Source organism: Prionailurus viverrinus, chromosome B3 (genome assembly GCF_022837055.1).
Source record: "Prionailurus viverrinus isolate Anna chromosome B3, UM_Priviv_1.0, whole genome shotgun sequence".
In the NCBI taxonomy this organism is placed as follows: Eukaryota; Metazoa; Chordata; class Mammalia; order Carnivora; family Felidae; genus Prionailurus; species Prionailurus viverrinus.
This window is the reverse complement of record NC_062566.1, coordinates 36,757,515-36,777,430: the sequence shown is the minus strand read 5'-3', so window position 1 is coordinate 36,777,430 and position 19,916 is coordinate 36,757,515. Positions and strand designations below refer to the sequence as shown.

The window sequence follows — 19,916 nt, the reverse complement described above, 5'->3', positions numbered from 1 at the left end:
CAGTCAGAATATCAAGGGATTGGCTTGCCTTTTTAAATTAACCCCCCTCTCCCCTTTTTTTAATTTTTTTAACTAAAATGGGAATCGACAGATGTAGTAAAGTCCTTATCAAGCAATTTAACAAAAGCCTTCTTGCAGCATACATAATTCAGTCTTCTGTTAGCCCCTGAATGCTGGTCTTGTGCAGATCATTTGTGTGAGGGCCTGGGAGAAAGTTTGGTCTTCTTTTCTTTGTGAAGGGGGTCTAGGATACATCTGCAAAGTGTATTGCAAAGGAATGCCTCAAGCTAACAGAGCGTGCTTACAGAGCCCTGCAAGGTAGGAGCAAAGCAAGCCTTATTGCCAGTCTCAAGTGCTTTTGTCAAATTTATTACCTGGCTTTCAGCCTCTACATTAGCAACATGTATTCTTTGAACCCAGAGATTTAGCTGCCTGTAATTCTTGGTAGGAAAAGGAGGTTAAAACAGGTAGATGAGGCCAGATTTTAAGGGGATTTTACATTAGATGTGGACATCTATTTTTAAGTCTTAGGCCTGATTTCTGTTCAGCTTGTCAAGGGAGTCCCTAAGCCTCACTGTTCTCTAATAAGACCATTGAGATCTCTCTATACAGAGTGTCTTTCCTTTAAATATAACCAATTTAAAGACCATCTATGAGTAGGATCTATTAACAGTGACTCCAATTAACCTTTTAATGGCTGAACCAAAGAAGCAAGAAGCATCCAAAAAGGGCATAGATGATACAGCCCCCATGATCTAACAATCTGCTCCCAAAATTAGTCTAAGAAAGCAAAGGCATTCATTTCACAGGTGGTAAGGATAGTAAAAACAGGTTCTCTGGTCTCCCAGAAAAACACAAGATTCCTCCAGTCACAGCCTGCTAATCTGTGACACTGGGCAGGTGCTGATGGACTGGGACTTGCCAGCATGAACAGGCAATGGTGACTGAGATGACAATCACTTTTTTTTTTTTGTGAGAGAGAGAGAGAGAATCCCAGGAGGGGCAGAGAGAGAGAGAGAAGTGGGGCTCACCTGAAGCAGAGCAGGAGCTTACCCAAAGCACAACTCAAAGTTGTGAACTGTGAGATCATAACCTGAGCCAAAGTCAGATGCTTAATGACTGAGCCACCCAGGTGCCCGAGATGACAAAGATTATAAGGGGGTGGGACCTCCCATGACAAACACCCCTGAGAGCTGGCTTGGCCAGAGGGAGAGTCCAATCCCCAGTCTATTCCACTGGCCATGAGGCTACCCTTTTAGGATACAGAATGAGATGAAAGAAAAAATATCTTCTATTTGGGTTTCTTGGAGCCACATGAATACCTAGAAGGGATGTGCTGTAGGTTTGGGGACTGTGTGTTGTATTGCAATGTACCTTTTGCAAGGAAGTTTGCTTGAGGCTAGTGGGTAAACCTAGTGTCAATCTAACCTGTTCTGTGATCAGCTTACCTATCACAAGAGTCTTCTTGAGACAGCACTCTAATTAATAGCTTTTAAGTGCTTGATCTGTGCCCACCAGTTTTGGGGCTTTAGCTTCCAAGATGTCCCTTAGCAACAGTCTTTACCTTATGTGCATATTCAAAGTTCATATGACAAATGACTTAAAACACAAACAGAAAATCCCAACAACTTTTTTTTGGAGGAAATGGATCAGTAACCAAAAGAGGACTCTGCCAAATTTAACCAGAGTTGCTTAGCCTGAGGAACTAGGTTCCACCAATATTTTCTACTGCTAATTTAACTTAGCAAGAGTGAGGACTCTCACCACTTTTGGTGTACTGGACTCTGCAGATAGAGATTTTGGGAGGTTGACAGGGTAAGAAATCTTACCTTCTGCCGGGTGTATGTCAGATATCCCAAGGATCTCCGTTGCAGTGGTGTCTAGTGAATTAAAGTATCCTACTGACTATGTCAACTGTTGAAGAAGAATTTCCTCTGCCCTTCAAAGTCCTTCTCTCTGGGCAAAGAACCAAATTGACTCAAGATAGATTAACTGGGGAAAATCAAATTTAGGTATGTACAGGGAATCCACACAGACTTGAAATCCTGAGGACCAACATGAGGCTTCCACGAGCTAAGGAGAGGGGTGGGGGTCTGAGGATCAAAGGGGAGAAGAGATGTTTGTAAAACAAAGATTGTCCTGTTATTTAGGCACATAAGTTTCTTAAAGAGGAATCTCTTCCTGGTGAGCTGGCAGTTGAGGGGGAGGTAAAGAGCTTTTCCTGAGCCTGCTGAACCTGCTGGGTTTTGTTTGCTTTAACTCAAAATAATGTTCATGTTAAAGTGGCCCATCTTAAAAAAAAAAAAAATTGGGGCACCTGGGTGGCTCAGTCATTTGTGTCAGACTCTTGATTTTGGCTCAGGTCATGATCCCAGGGTCATGGGAATCAACCCCCATGTTGGACTCTGCACTGAGTGTGGAGCCTGCTTAAGATTCTCTCCCTCCCTCTCTCTCTTCCCCTCTGCCCTTCCCCTCCACTTGCACTCTCAAAAAAAAAAAAAAAAAAATTCAAAGTGGCCTATCTTGGGGCAGCCTGCTCTGGCGAGCCTGCCTTATGCCCCTGCAGATGAAATATTGGAAAATATAATTTAATGGGAGAAGATAAAAACGCCCAAATAGGGTTTGATACAATTCCAAATACATCGCTGATTAAAGAAGGAAAAAAACCTTTTACTGACTCTTAGTAAGCAAGGAATAAAAATGTTAATTTGATGGAGATTATCAAAAGCTGTCAGTGATCTTCATAGTTAACAGTGAAGCACTAAGGATTTTCCATTACAGTGTGGAAGCAGCCAGGAGTCCTGCCACTGAGGGACAAGGCATTAGACAAGGAAAATAAAAATAAGGACGAGGAAAGACCAAATTGTCAACATTTGCAGATGAACTGGTTAGACGCTGCGAACATTTCAAGAAAATTAGTTGGAAATTATGAGAGAATGTTTAATAGCTATCCCTGAAGAGCAGCCCTGGGTAGGAGACTTGTTTTTCTAAAACTGTCCATTTTTTAAAAAACAGGTATTATTTTGATAAGTTCTAAACATGGAGCTAAAAAGTTTAATAAGGCAGCCAAATAATAAATAGGCAAGGGGTCCCTGGGTGTTTCAGTTGGATTTCGGCTCAAATCATGTTCTCACGATTCAGATAAGGGAGATTGAGCTCCACCCATGTCAGGCACAGAGACTATTTGGGATTCTCTTTCTCCCATTCCCCCACTCAAGAATGAGTTTGTGCTCTCTCAAAATAAATATTTAAAAAGTAGGCAAAAAAACAATTGCTTTACTATACATAGCAGAAGATCCTGTTCACAGTAGCAGTAAAATCTTTATTGAAAAATATTTAAGACCTAGGTGAAGAACATTATAAAACTTTATACAAGAACAGATTAAAAGTCTTAATAAACAGAGCCATGTCCTATTCTTGGATGGGAAGACCCAATATGAAATGGTAGAGATGTCAGTTATCCCCCAAATTATTCCCTAAATTTATTCTAATTTGCTCAAAAGTTCTCCTGTAAGCAGAAAAATTCTTAAGAGGTGCTTAAAAAGTTTTTTAAATGAAGATGAGGAAACAGGTTAGAGATGAGGTAGAAAATGTCCTAGATGTACTAATTTAGCAGGTACTAGTGCAGAAATGCTTATATATGGGAATTATATAGCAAAGAAAAAATTTCAAATCAGTGCAGAAAAGAAAGTCAATAGATAGTGTGAGTGAAAATGAAAATTAAAACATTAATTTCATCCCTAATTCCTGTGTTTTCTCAAATTAATACAAGGTTTCAAGATTTAGTATGAGGGGCACCTGGGTGGCTCTGTTGGTTAAGTGTCCAACACATGATTTCATGGTTGAGTTTGAATCCATTCGGCTCTGTACTGACACCGCGAAGCATGCTTGGGCTTTCTTTCTCTCCCTCTCTCTGCCCCTCCCCTGGTCTCTCTCTCAAATAATAAAAAAACTTAAAAAATTTAATATGAAAAATAAAACCACAGGACTCTATCGGCAAGCTTTTTTTGGATCTTGTTGTAAGGGAGAGCTTTCACCAAGGCCAGAACCCATAAAGGAAAATATTCATAAATTTAACTGCGTAATGGTGAAAGACACCATAAACAAAGTGGAAAAGGAGATGACCTGTGAGAAAGTACTTGAGTAAAGTATATGAATAGGAAGAGAATTGCAAACAGTTGATTTAACATATGAAAATGCATTGTCTCACATATTCAAGAAAGTGTACATAAAGCAGAATTGTTCAAAATGACAAAGATAGGTAATATTCATTGTTAGTAAAGGTTTTGGAGAGTGGACACTGTCACATATTGGGGTCAATGTAAATTGCTGGTTTGGGAGGACAGTGATCATTTTCAGTGAGCATTTCCTTAAAAAGTAATTTTACTTGTGAATGTGGACAATGAAACCTGTAAAAAGATGTCCTTGAAGCATTCTTTGTTATTGCAGAGATCAGAAACAGTTTTATGTGCCCACTAGTTTAATAAATTGTAAATTTAATAAATAATGCTATGTAGTAATTAAGAAAGATATAAAGTTGATCAGTAGCCGGGCCACAGAAAGATAGCTACAAAGTACTGTGGAATACTATCTATGGAAGTATGTTTATAGAATGATTCCATTGGTATAAAATAAAAAACATTCAGGTGTGCATTAAAATTCTTGAGCAGCATATCCATCTGTTCACAGTGATTTCTTAGGGACAGGCATTCCAGAATAAAGTGAACTAGGACTTCCTTTTTCATGCTCTTTTATGTTGTTTGGATTTTTTTAACCTATTCTATCACATTCATAATTATATATTTGCTTTGGGGGAGTAAAAAAAAAATGTGGATTAATTTAAACATACTTCCCAATTACTGTTTTGCTAAATTAAATTTATATAGTGGATAAAGGGGATCTAATAACGTCAACAAATCAGTTTTATTCCCTGCTCTCCATAGGGATGTATTTAACAGTTTAAATAATGTGGAAGACTGACACTTGTGAAATATATGCCCTGAAACCTTTGAGAATCTTAGGAGTTTCAAAAACCACCATGGCATATATTTTTTTTTGCTCATGAAATGCAGTAATGTACAAATGAAAAAAGTTTAAGCAGCTTCCTCAGATGGGAGGTGTGAAGGTAAGTAGAGAACAAAGCTTTGCTGAGATGTGAATGCTGGGTAGCTAGTAGACTGTTCACTGGCCATGTGATTCACTTCCACATACAAGCTTTGAGAAGTGAAATTTGTATTCATGCTGCTGCAAAATAGTAAACTGTAGTCATTTCAGGGTCATTCAGACTTTCCAGATAATTAAAACGGCAGGCATCAAATCTGTGAATGTCAGGGGTAGGCTGTGCCTAAGCAGTCTTTTTCTTTGAGAAATAATGACTGTATGCATGTATGTTTCAATAAAAGTTGAAGGACATTAAGAAAAGTGTCATATTCATTGTAGAATTTAGCAAAGATTCAAAAGAATACAAAGGGGAAAATAAGCGACCCTTATAATTCTGTCCAGCAGTACCATGGTTAAGAGAATTTTTATTTAAAAACTAATATAAAAGCTGTTTTATAAAAAGGCAGCAGTTGGAAATTTAGAATTATTGTGGATTGTTACTGTTTTAACCCATAGAAGCCATTACAAATAGGCATTAGTTTTAAGGAGAGCTAAAAACAAGCTTTTAAAACCCATATGGAGAGGTCTATGTGGGTAGTTCTTTACTAATCCAACGAGGGTTTATAATGTTCCTTCTTTATTAAAACTGGAGGCTGCCCACGGACACGACAGTCTTCTGACTTTCTGATGCAGCTGTGACAGTAAAGCTGCCTCAGTGTCTGAGGGGTATAGCAGCAGGTGTGGGCTGTTGAGCTTGTAGCAAGAAAGGGGTGTGAGAACACAAGATGGCTTTGAGAGACAGTTGGGGCTACCATTTTAAAAACCGAATGTTTGAAAAACCAGATTCAGCTTGTATGGCTTACTAATGAATTGTTTAATGAGCCTTTTCTGTCTTCTGTTGTATTTTGGTTTATCATAAACCAGTTATGCATAAATCAGTTATGGGACCACTTACTTAGGTCACCCTTTAAGTTTAAGCCTCTCAAAAGCAATGGAGCAAAACCTGGTCTTCTGTGCCACTGTAGCTGTGGCACAGAGGCTAATTGCAAGCAGCTAGGCTGAATGTGGACTTCACCCAACAACGAGCCCAACCAAGGTGGCCTGAGGCATATAAAGGGCATGGGACCAAACTGTGCGGCTTACCCACAATAGTAGGTCACATGTAACCCATACAAAGGGCACCCCTGGAGGACCTGGTTTTGGTGACCTGAGGGGGGTGTTCTCTCCTACACAAGGCCACCACTTTAAAGACCAGGAGATGTAGCTGACCTACCTAATACATAGAAACAAAAACACAGAGTTATAAAACATGAGTAGAGAGAGGAATATGTCCCAAATGAAAGAGCAAGACAAAATCACAGCTAAATGAAATGGTAATAGGCAATATGCCTAATAAAGAATTGAAAGTGGTGGCATAAATATACTCACTGGACTTAAGAGTGGATGAACTCAGAACTTAAAAGTATAAAAACCAGTCAGAGGTAAAGAATTCAATAACTGAAATAAAAAATACATTAGAGGCCATCAACAGATTAGAGGATTCAAAAGAATATAGTCATCTGGAAGAGAGGGTAATCAAAAGCAACCAATCTAAATGGGGAAGAAAAAAAAATGAGAATAGGTTAAGGGACCTCAGTGACATCATCAAGCATAGTGACATTCACTTTACAGAGATCTCAGAGGGAGCAAAGAGAGAAGGAAACAGAAAACTTACTCTAGGGCAGAAGGAAATGGCAAGATGTATTCAAAGTACTGAAAGGAAAAAACCCTGCCAACCAAGAATACTCAATCCAGCAAGGTAGTCATTCAGAATAGGAGGAGAGAGAAAGAGTTTCCCAGACAAAAGTTAAAGGAATTCATCACCATGAAACAAGACTTTTAAGAAATGTTTAAGGAATTTTTTAAGTGGAAAGAAGAAGCCATAACTAAAAGGAAATTACAAATGGAAAAAATTTCACAGGTAAAAACAAATATATAGTAAATGTAGTAGATTAATCACTTAATGGAGGTTAACACACAAAAGTAGCAAAATAGATTATATCTACAAAAATCAGTCTAGGGATCAATAAAAAAAGATGCAAAATCTATCATATACATAATATGGAGGGGGAGTAAAAATGTAGTCCTTTTAGAACTTAAGGGACCATCAACTTAATATAGACTGCTAAACACATAAGATGTTATATATGAACCCAAGTGTTACCATAAATAAAAAACCTACAGTAGATACAGATACACAAAAAACAAAGGAATCCAAGCATAACACTAAATAAAGCCATCAAACTACCAAGGAAGAGAGCAAGAGAACAAGAAAGGAACAGAAAAACTACAAAACAACCAGAAAACAGTTCAAAGAATCCTGCTTACTTTAAATGTAAATGGACTAAATGCTCCAGTCAAAAGATATAGGGTGATGAAATGGATTTTAAAAAATCCAACTGTATGCTTCCAAGAGACTCACTTCAGACCTAAGAAACATACAGACTGAAACTGAAGGGATGCAAACACATATACCATGCAAATAGAAGCAAACAAAACACAACACACACACATACACACACACGCACACACGCACACACACACACCCAAGGTAGCCACAGTTATATCAGACAAAATAGACTTTAAAACACAGACTGTAGCATGAGACAAAGAAGGGGACTACATAAAGGGATTGATCCTACATGAAAATACAATTGTAAATATCTGTGTGCCCCAAATAGCATCTCAACACATAAAGCAAATATTCACAGACCTAAAGGGAGTAATTGACAATAGTAATATCAGGGGACTTTAATACCCTATTTACATCAATGAATGGATAGGTTATCTAGACAGCAAGTCAGTAAAGAAACAATGCTTTTGAATGATACATTGGACCAGATTGGCCTAACAGGTATATTCAGAGCATTATACTCAAAAACCAGTAAAATACGCATTATTTTCAAGTGCACACGGAACATTCTCCAGGATAGATCATGGTAGGCCACAAAACAAGTATATTAAAATCATATTAAGTATCTTTTCCAAACATAATGAAACTACAAATTCATTACAAAAAAAAATCTTGAAAAAACACAAAACAGATGGAGAAACAACATACTACTAAACAACCATTGGGTCAGTGAAGAAATCAAAGCAGAAATAAAAAAATACATAGACACAAGTGAAAATGACATTAAGGTCCAAAATCTTCAGGACATAGCAAAAGCAGCTTTAATAGGGAAGGTAATACTGATACAGGCTTACCTCAAGAAACAAAATTCTCAACCTAACTTACACCTAAAGGGGCCCCAAAAGAATAAATGAACCCCAAAACTAGAATGAAGGAAATAAAAAAAAAAGTAGATCGCTCAAACTAAGAGCAGGTTCTTTGAAAAGGTAATTGATAAACCTTTAGCCAGACTTACCAAGAAGAAGAGAGGACTCCCAGTAAATAAAATCAGAAATGAAGGAGACACAACAAATACAAAGGATATAAGAGAATATTATGCAAAGTTATATGCAACAAATTGAAAAACCTAGAAGAAAGGGGTAAATTCCTGGAAACTTACAATCTTTCAAAACTGAACCAGGAAGAAATAGAAAATTTGAACAGATCAATTACTAGTAATATAATTGAATCAACAATTAAAAAGAAAAACTAGCACAAGTCCATGACTAGATGACTTAACATATGAATTCTATCAAGCATTTAAAGAAGAGTTAATACCTGTTTTTCTCAAACTATCCCCAAAAATAGAATAGGGAGGAAAACTTCCAAATTCATTCTACAAGGCCAGCATTAACCTGATAACAAAACCAGACAAAGATACAAAAACAAAGATACAAAAAACAAAAACAAAACACCAACTATAGGCCAGTATCTCTGATGAACATAGATCCAAAAATAATAAAGTAGTAGCAAACCAAATTCAACAATACATTAAAAAAAAAAAAAAACCACTCAACATAATTAAGTAGGATTTATTCCAGGGATGCAAGGGTGGTTTACTACTCGCAAGTCAATCAGTGTGATAGATCACATTAACAAGAGAAAGGACAAAAACCATATGATTATCTCAAAAGATGCAGAAAACGCATTTAACAAAATACAACATCCATTCATGATAAAAACTTTCAACTAAGTAGGTTTAGAGGGACTATACCTCAACATAATAAAGGTCACATATACAAACCCACAGCTAACATAGTACTCAATAGTGAAAAAGTGAGTACTTTCCTCTAATATCACGAACAGGACAAGGATATCCACTCACCATTTTTATTCAATATAGTACTTGAAGTCCTAACTGTAGCAGTTGGACAAGAAAAAGAAAAGGCATTCAAATTGGTAAGGAAGAAGTAAAATTGTCATTATTTGTAGATGACATGATAGCATATATAGAAAACCCTAAAGACTCCACCAAAAAATTCGTAATGAAGAAGCAGAAAGAAAATCCTGCAGCAAAAAGATACATACCTAGGAATAAATTTAACCAAGTGAAAGATACATACTCTGAAAACTGTAAGACATTGATGAAAGAAATGAAACATGATACAAAGAAATGGAATGATATACCATGCTCATGGGTTGGAAGAGTATTGTTAAAATGTCCATACCACCCAAAGCAATCTACAGATTGAATGTAAATCCTATCAAAATACCACTGGTATTTCTTATAAAAGTAGAACAATCCTAAAGTTTGTATGAAAGCACAAAAGATCGCCAAAACCATCATGATAAAGAATAAAACTGGAGGTATCACAATCCCACACTTCAAAATATACTACGAAGCTACACTAATCAAAACAGTGTGGAACTAGCACAAATAGACTTGGAGATAATGGAACAGACTCAAGAGCCCAGAAATAAATTCTCAACTATATGGTCAGGTAATCAACAACAAAGGAGGCAAGAATATACACTGAGGAAAAGACAGTCTTTTCCATAAATAGTGTTGGGAAAATTGGACAGCTACTTGCAAAAAAGTGAAACTGGACCACTTTCTTACACTATACACAAAAATAAACTCTAAATGGATTAAAGACCTAAATGTAAGACCTGAAACCATAAAACTCAAAGAAAATACAGGCAGTTATCTCTTAGACATCACCCTTAGCAACATATTTATGGATAGGTCTCCTCAGGCAAGGGAAACTAAAGCAAAAATATACTAATAGGACTACACCAAGATAAAAAGGTTCTGTACAGCAAAGGAACCAACAGAACAAGAAGGCAGCCTACTGAATGGGAGGAGATATTTGCAAATGATAAATCCCATAAGCGGTTAATAGCCAATACACATACACACACACACACGCACACACACACACACACACACACACACACACACACACACACACAAACTTGACACCAAAAAAATCCAAGTAAAAAATCAAGATGAATAGACATTTTTTCAAAGAAGACATACAGATGGCTAGACATGAAAAGATGCTCAACGTCACTAATCAAGGAAATGCTAATCAAAACCACAATGCGGTATTACTTTATACCTGTCAGAATGGCTAGTAGCAAACAGAAAAGAAATATCAAGTGTTGGCAAAGATGTGGAGAAAAGGGAATCCTAGTGCACTGTAGGCAGGAATGTAAATTGGTGCAACCTACTGGGGTAAGCAGCATGGAAATTCCTCAAAAAAAATTAAAAATAGAAATACCATATGATCCAGTAGTTCCACTGCTGGGTATTTATCCATAGAAAATGAAAACACTAATTCCAAAAGATATATCCACCCCTCTGTTTACTGCAGCATTATTTACAGTAGCCAAGATGTAGAAGCAACCCAAGTATCCATCAGTAGATGAATGGATAAAGAACGTGGGATAGATATACATGATGTATATTAGTCATAAAAAAGAATGAGGTCTTGCCATTTGGGACAACATAGATGGACTCAATAAGGAAACATTGGCCTTAAATGACACATTAGACCAGATGGACTTAACAGATATGTACAGAACATTTCATCCAAAAGCAAAAGGATGTACATTCTTCTCAAGTGCACATGGAATATTCTCCAAGATAGATCATCTGTTAGGCCACAAAAGAAGTCTTAATAAATTTAAGAGGATTAAAATCGTATCAAACATCTTTTCTCACCATAGGAGTATGAAACTGGACATCAATTATGAGAAGAAAACTGGAAAATCCACAAATATTTGGAGATTAAATGACATGCTTCTGAACAACCAAAAGGTCAAAGAAGAAATTAAAAGAGAAATTTTAAAAATGCCTTATGACAAATGAAACTGGAAACAAAACATACTAAAACTTAAGGGCAAAAGCAGTTCTAGGAGGGAAGTTCACAGTGATAAATACCTACCTCGAGAAACAAGAAAAATCTCGAATAAACAAAATAACTTTACACTTAAAGGAATGAGAAAAAGAACAAAGCCCCAAGTTAGTAGTAGGAAGGAAATAACAGAGATTGGAGTGGAAATAGATGAGACTTTAGACAATAGAAAAAAATCAATGAAATAGCTGGTTCTTTGAAAATATAAAATTGACCGACTTTTTGCCAGACTCATGGAGACAAAGACAGGACTCAAAATCTGAAAGGAAAGAGGAGACCTTACAACTGATACCACAGAAATGCAAAGGATCCTAAGAGACTATTACGAACAGTTACACACACTGGACAACCTAGAAGAACTGGAAAAATTCCTAGAAACCTACAACCTACCAAGACTGAACTATGAAGAAACAGAAAATGTGAACAGACATTACTAGTAAGGAGATTGAATCAGTAATTGAGAAACTCCCAACAGACAGAAGCCAGGGACTATATACAACTTCAGTGATGAATTCTTTTGAACATTTAGAGAATTCATACCAATCCTTCTTCAACTTTTCCAAACAATAGAAAATGAAAGAACACTTTTTTTTAATGTTTATTCGTTTTTGAGACAGAGCAATAGAGCAAGCAGGAGAGGAGCAGAGAGAGGGAGACAGAATCCTAAGCAGTCTCCATGCCTTCAGCACAGAGCCCAGTGCGGGGCTTGAATATTCGAACCATGAGATCATGACCTGAGCTGAAACCCAAAGTCAGATGCTTAAGTGATTGAGCTGCCCTGTCGCCCCAAGGAGAGAACACTTTTAAATTCATTTTACAAGGCCATGTTACAATGGCCTTGATACCAAAGACAAGGGCACCATAAGAAAAGCTGATGTTCCTGATTAACATAGGTGCAGAAATCTTCAACAAATCATTAAAAAAGTGAATTCAACAATACTGTTGACCCTGGAATAACATGGGTTTGAACTACACAGGTCCGCTTATATGCGAATTGTTTCAATTAATACAGTATAGTACTATAAACGTATTTTCTCTTCCTTGTGATTATTTTTAAAGCTTATTTATTTTGAGAGACCAAGCATGTGCGTCCAAGTGGGGGAGGGGCAGAGAGAGAGAGAGAGAGAATTCCAAGCAGGCTCCTTCCTGTTAGCACAGAGCCCATCATGGGGCTTGATCCCACAAACCCTAAGATCAAGACCTGAGCTGAAATCAAAGGTTGGACACTTAACAAGCCCAGGAGCCCCTTCCTTGTGATTTTTTAAAATAACATTTTCCTTTTTCTTACTTTACTGTAAGAGTATCATATATAATATATATAACATACAAAATATGTGTCGATTGTGTTATTAGGATTCTGGTTAACAATAGCCTATCAGTAGTTAAGTTTTGAGGGAGTCAAAAGCCATATATGGATTTTTTTTTAATACATGGATTTTCAGCTGCACAGGGGATCAATGCCCTGAATCTCTGTGTTGTTCAAGGGTCAACTGTACACTAAAGGTTCATATACCATAATCAGGTAGGATTTGTTCCAGGGATGCAGGGAAGGTTTAACATCTGCAAGGTAGTCAGTGTTATACAACACATTACAAAATGAAGGATAACAATTCTATGGTTATCTCAGTAGATGCATAAAAAGCATTTGGCAAAATTCAACACCCATTTATGATAAAAATTCTTAAAGTGGATATAGAGGGTACTTTCCTCAACATAGTAAAGACCATATAGGACAAGCCCACAGCCTAACATAATACTGAATGGTGAAAGCTGCAAGCCTTTCCCCAGAGCAGAGAATAAAACAGGGATGTCCATTTTCACCACTTCTATTCAATATAGTATTGAAAATCCTCACCAGAGCAATTAGGCAAGGGAAAAAAAAGGCATCCTATTTCAAAGATGACACAGAATTATATATAGAAAAACCCTTAAGATTCCACCAAAAAGCATATTCAAGTTTTAGCATCAAAATCATTATAGCAAAAAACTATTGCAATTTATACACTAATAATGAACTGTCAGAAAGATAAAATAGTCCCTTTACAGTTGCATCAGAAAGAATACCTAAGAATAAATATAACTGAGGTAAAAGACCTGTACAATGAAAACTGTAAGAATGAAGAAAGAAATTAAAGGATACAAATAAATGGAAAGATATACCATGCCCATGGATTGGGATAATTAATGTTGTTAAAGTGTTCATATTACCCTAAGCAATCCCCAGATTCACTGCAACCCCCATAAAAATTCCAATGGTATTTTTCACAGTAGAATAAATAATCCTAAGATTTGTGTGGAACCACAAAAGACCCCAGATAGCCAAAGAAATCCTGAGAAAGAAGGAGGCAGGAGGCATCACACGCCTTGATTTTTTTTTTTTTTTAGGTTTAGTCATTTGTTTTGACAGACAGAGAGTGGGAGAGCAGGAGAATCCCAAGCAGGCTCCACAGTGCCATCATGGAGCCCGATGCGGGGCTCAAACTCACAAACTATGATATCATGACTTGAGCTGAAACCAAGAGTCATATGCTCAACCAACTGAGCCACCCAGATGCCCCACACTCCTTGCTTTTAAACTAAATTACAAAACTATAGCAGATCAAAACAGTATGGTTTTGGCATAGAAACAGACATATTTATCAGTGGGACAGAATAGAGAATCCAAAAATAAGTCCATACATACATGGTCAGTTTACAACAAAGGAGCCAAGAATATACAAGGGAAAGGATGGTCTCTTCAATAAATGATGTTGGGAAAACTGGACAGTCACATGCACAAGAGTGAAAGTGGACTACTTTTTTTAACTCAAAATGGTTTGAAGACTGGAGCCTAGGACCTGAAACCATGAAAATCCTAGAAGAAAACATAGGAGGTAAGTTCCTTGACATAGGTCTTGGCAGTGACTTTTTGAATCTGTTTCCATAAGCAAAGGCAACAAAAGGGAAAATAAGTAAGAGGGATTACTTCAGAGGTGCCTGGGTGGCTCAGATGGTTAAGCATTTGAGTCTCGATCTTATCTTAGGTCTTCATCTCAGGGCCATGAGTTCAAGCCCTGCATTGGGCTCCACACTGGGCTTGAAGCCTACTTAGAAGAAGAGGAATAACTTCAAACCAAAAAGCTTCTGGACAGTAAAGGAAATAAGATAAGAAGGCAACCTACTGAATGGGAGAAAATGTTTGCAAATAATATTTGGTAAGGGGTTAATATCCAGAATATATAAAGAACTCATATAATTCAATAGCAAAACAACAACAAAACAACAACCAGTTCCTTTTAAAAAATGGGCAGAAGATCCTAATAGACATTTTTCCAAAGATAACATACAGATGGCCAACAGGTATATGAAAAGATGCTCTACGTCACTAATGATCAGAGAAATGCAGATGAAAACCACAATGAAGTATCACCTCACAATTGTCAGAATGGCTGTTATCAAAAATATAAGAAATAACGTGTCGGCAGAGATGTGGAGTACACTCTGGTCAAAATGTGTATTGGTGTAGCCACTATGGAAAACAGTATGGAGGTTCCTCAAAAAATTAAAGTAGAACTACCAGATGACGCAGCAATTCCACTTCTGGGTGTTTTACCAAAGAAAATGAATATACTAACTTGAAAAGATATAAATGATCCCCATGTTCATTGCAGCATTATTTACAATAATCAAGATATAGAAGCAACTGTTACATGAATGGATAAAGACAACATATTTATACAATGGAATATTTCAGCCATAAAGAATGAAATCTTGCTTGCCATTTACAACAACATGGATGGAACTCAAGGGCATTATGCTAAGTTAAACAAGTCAGAGAAAGACAAATACCTTATGATCTCACTTCTATGTGAAATCTAAAACAAAAACAAAAACAAAAAAAACAACAAACCAAACCAACAACAAAAAATCCAAGCTCATAGATAACAGAAAAGAAATTGGTAGTTACCAGAGGTGAGGGATGGAGGGTGGGCAAAATGGGTGAAGGGGATCAAAAAGTAGAAACTTGCAGTTAGTAAGTCATTGGGATACAATTTGAGCATGTTGACTACAGTTAATAATACTGTATTGTATGTTTAAAAGTTGCTAAGAGAAATCAGAAGTTCTCACCACAGGAAAAAAAAATTAAACTATGTTACATATGGTGATGGATATTAATTAGACTTATTGTGGTGATCATTTCACAGTACAAATATTGAATTATGTTGTGCAGCTGAAAATAATATGTGCCAGTTATACCTCAAAAAAATCCCACAAAGAATGCATGGTCCCCTTTTCCACACATTGGCCCATGCACTCCCAGGCTCTTACTTATACTGTCTCATGGAAGCCAGCATGGACTATGACCTGAAAACTCTTGAGTACAGAGACCAGTGTCCCTTTTCCTTATATAGATAGGTTTGTGCTTGCTACCCAACTTTTCAAACATTATATTGTTTAAAGATGCATATGTGCATATATGTGGTCTAGAGAGGCAAGCAAAAAGACAGTACAGAATTCAAGATAATGGCCATTTCTAGGGGGAAATACGGGGTTTGTGAGTGGGAAGATACAGGAAACTCCTAGCAGGGCTCCCACACATGGCCATTTAGGTCGTTCACTGCAGAACTCTAGGGGAAGCCGTATATATACATAAAGTCTGGCTCCTCCAGTACTAGAGAGAATCCATTTTTTTTTTACCTGAGGGCTGGGTACAGGCATGCATATTCTTCTCTAAAAAGAATATTATTTCTCTACAGAACAATACATACCTTACTGATTACAATAGGAGTTGGCAAACTTTTCCTATAAAAGGCCAGATATAAATATGTTAGGCATTATTGCACAGAAGTTCTGCATCCCAACTACTTAACTCTGCTGTTAAGTGTACAAGCAGTTACAGATGATATATAAATGAGTGGGTGTGTCTGTGTTCCAAGAAAACTTTATTACAAAACCAACTAGCTGGATTTGGCTTGGGGCTGCAGTACACCAAACCCCAGATTACACAGTTAAACCTTTAAAAGAAAAAAAAAAACTATCTGTGGTTTGTCTAGTGGATTCAGAGTAGAGCCTGGAACAAAGGATTCACTGGAGGTATAGTAGGAAGGTCAGTAATGTCATTTCCTGCAATCCATGTTTTTAAGTAAGTTATGACTGAAAATGTTGGATCTGACTTTGTCCAACTATAATGTAAGACATTGAGAGAAAGTTGCTCCTCAAACTTGGATTTAAGGAAACCATTTTCATCAAAATGATCCAGACTAATTCTTCATTAAAAGCAACAAACCCAATAACCGTATCACCTGTCGTTAACTGATCACTACCAGATGTCAGACATGATGGCCAGGAACTTCACATGTTATTTTCCTCACAGCAGTTCTTCAAAGTGGGTTTGTTTGGGGTTTTTTGGTATCCATTTTGCAACAAAGAAAGGCTGACTTTTCCAAGGTCACAAAGCTAATAAAGCTGAGATTTGAGCCATAGTTGTCCAGCTTCAAAGTTCAGTCTGTTTTCTACAACACACTGTCTCTATAGAAGGCTTTCTGTTTTAATGTCACCAAAATCAATTTGGTTTTAGATTGTCTTCGCAGTTTTACTGACTTAGAAGAACTCGATGAGACAGAGTTATATATGTGCCACAAATGCAAAAAGAAACAAAAATCCACTAAAAAGTTTTGGATTCAGAAACTACCCAAGGTAAGCATGGAGTTTCAAATTATGCAATTTTGAGGGGAAAAATGTTTATGATTGATGAGAAGACAAATTATTTTTGTAACTTTAGCCTATGTGATCTATTCTATATTGGTCTCTAGAGTTTTCAGCAAGAGGTAAATAAACCCTTTGAGAATGTATAATTAATGTGTCCTGATCACAATTTCCAGTATGTGGAGAGGATGGTTTCCTATCACACCACTGCTAAGCAGCCAGCTGGGTGTCCTACAATTCAGTGCCACTCTGACACTGTCAAAGCCGGTGATAGTGATCAGATTCCACAGGTTCAGGGCTCAGTCCCATAAGACTACCTCTGCTTCAGAAGCCCAGCAAATGCAGCTTGTTACTTTATGCTTCTGCCCAACAGGCTAGACATGTATATGAGGAGATGCATAGGGCAGGGTCCTGAACAGAGGAGCTTCTGTCCTTGTGGAGTTTGGGCCTGGCACAGTAGCACTTTGCAGTGTTCTGGTTCCCCATCTGGAAGCTCTCCAAACCTCTCCTTTAGGATTTTTATGGAGCCTTCATTACATAGGCATGGCTGATTAAGTCATTGGCTGTTGGCAGTTGTTCAACTTTCAGCCCCTCTGTCCTACCTGGAGAGTTGGGTAGGGGAGACTGAAAGTTCCAATTCTGTAATCACATGGTTGGACCCCTGGCAACCACGCCCGATCCTTTGAGGCAGTCAACAAGTTCCCTTATTGGCATAACAAAGACACCTATATGGCCATCCCTTTGGAAATTCTAACAGTTTAGGAGCTGTGTGGAAATACATATATAATATATATACTATATAAGTCTAAATATATAACATTATATAAAGTATATATAATTATTTTAGAAAATACATAGTGTATATATATAATATATATATGTATATAATATATATATGTGTGTATTAGGTCTTAACCCCCTTTCCATACAGCTCCTAAACCCTTAGCATATATATTTTCTAGTTTTTATTTCCAGTCAGTTAACTACAGTGTTGTATTAATTTCAGGTGTTATATTTATTATAAATCACAATATCATAATAAGGTATGTGGAAGAAAGTACTATCAAGGTTCAAAAAAGAAAAAAAAGAACTGATAGGCCACCTAAAATATTACTGAGAGGTATTAGTACCAAGTAGCTAATTTTACTGAAAGGGAAATTAGGTGTTTTTGTTTTTTTTTTTTACAATCTTTGTCCTTATCTCTCATCCAGGTACTATGCTTACATCTGAAACGATTTCACTGGACTGCATATTTAAGAAACAAAGTTGATACCTATGTAGAATTTCCATTGAGAGGCCTAGACATGAAATGCTACTTACTAGAGGTATGGTAAATTAATTACCTTTGCTAGGAGGTGCTAAGATGGCTTTTCAGTAAAATTAAGTCTTCACATTGATAGGAGCTAGGGTGTCATTGACCCCTGCTCCTAACTCAGTCCTGGATGTCTTCTCCCTTGTTCTATAGCCTGAGAACAGTGGCCCGGAGAGCTGCCTGTATGACCTTGCTGCTGTGGTGGTGCACCATGGTTCTGGGTAAGTGTGTCAGTGGCTTTTCTTATGGTTGGTTTTCGAAAAGCACAGCAAAGGGGCACCTTGGTGGCTCAGTCAGTTAAGCTTCCAGCCTCAGCTCAGGTCATGATCTCACAGTTTGTGGGTTGGAGCCCCGCGTCAGGGTGTATGCTGACAGCTCAGAGCCTGGAGCCTGCTTCTGATTCTGTGTCTCCCTTTCTCTCTGCCCCTTCCCCACTCACACTCTGTCTCTGTCTCAAAAAATAAGTAAATGCTAAAAAAAATAAATAAAAAGCACAGCGAAGACCTGCAATTTTGCACCACTCTTGATCATTCTCCATCAACTCCTTAAAAATGGTTTCAGATACATAACACAGGTGAGGTAGAACTTTCTTTCAGTCGTGGTGTCAAAGAATGTTCTGGAGAGGATGTTGTGAAGTTAGAAGAAAAGGCACATGAAAGCAAAATGGAGAAGGGTTCATTTGAGCTCAGCATTGAGAACCTATTTGTCCACAAAATCCTCAGTAGGCTTTACTCCAAAGTTGTTTATTTCCTTTGCCATTTGACTTTTAAATTGGGGGAAAATGGGACATTATTTGGAGTAACTTCATATCATCTGTTTAAAGATTTTTTTATTTTATTGAATAGTTTTTTTCTGGTAATTTTGTTATTAGTTTATGCTTTCTGATTCCTTGAGAATGACTATTTTACTTTTAAACATGGACAAACCCCTATCCGTGTTGAGAACCCTTTTCCCTCAGAACTTTGTAGACATTGCTCCCTTGACTTCATCATTCCAGGGCCAAGTCCACTACAGGTCTGATTCTCATCTCTTTATAGGCAACCTTTTTTTACTTACTGGAAGGTTGTAGGATCCTCTCTCTTCGGATTTAAGAAATTATAGTAGATGTATTCCTGGCTTAGTAGTTGATAGGGACACTCTTTGGTGTCCTCAGCTCATGGAAATATTGTTTGTTCCACCCCATTCTCTCCCTGTTACGTGTGTGGCAATCCCTCCGTATCTGCAAAGATACGTTCCAAGACTCCCAACTGGATGCTTACAATCATAGTAACAAATCCTATATATACACTTTATTTTTTCATGTACATACAGACATACCTATGATAGCTTAATTTATAAACAATAATAATATTAATTATAATTGTGACAGTGTTAGGCTTCTCTTGACCTTTGGACAATATATTAGAAAGCATCATCTCTTGGACTGCAGCTGACTGTGGTAAACTGAACCGTGGAAAGGGAAACTGAGGACAAGGGGTGACTATTATATAGTGAATTTTCTGGTTCTTTTCCACATTTTAACCATTGT

General features: G+C 37.2%; 1 protein-coding gene across 5 annotated transcripts in view; it reads left to right on the top strand.

The window, feature by feature from the left end:
* Positions 1-19,916, top strand: part of USP3 (ubiquitin specific peptidase 3) — a 105,759-nt gene that overhangs the window by 81,172 nt on the left and 4,671 nt on the right. For all 5 annotated transcript variants that reach the window (XM_047861951.1, XM_047861949.1, XM_047861950.1 and 2 more), the window contains 3 exons: positions 16,949-17,067; positions 18,288-18,401; positions 18,542-18,609. In XM_047861951.1, the coding sequence (XP_047717907.1) occupies positions 16,949-17,067; positions 18,288-18,401; positions 18,542-18,609 (301 nt within the window). The remainder of the gene's footprint in view (positions 1-16,948; positions 17,068-18,287; positions 18,402-18,541; positions 18,610-19,916) is intronic.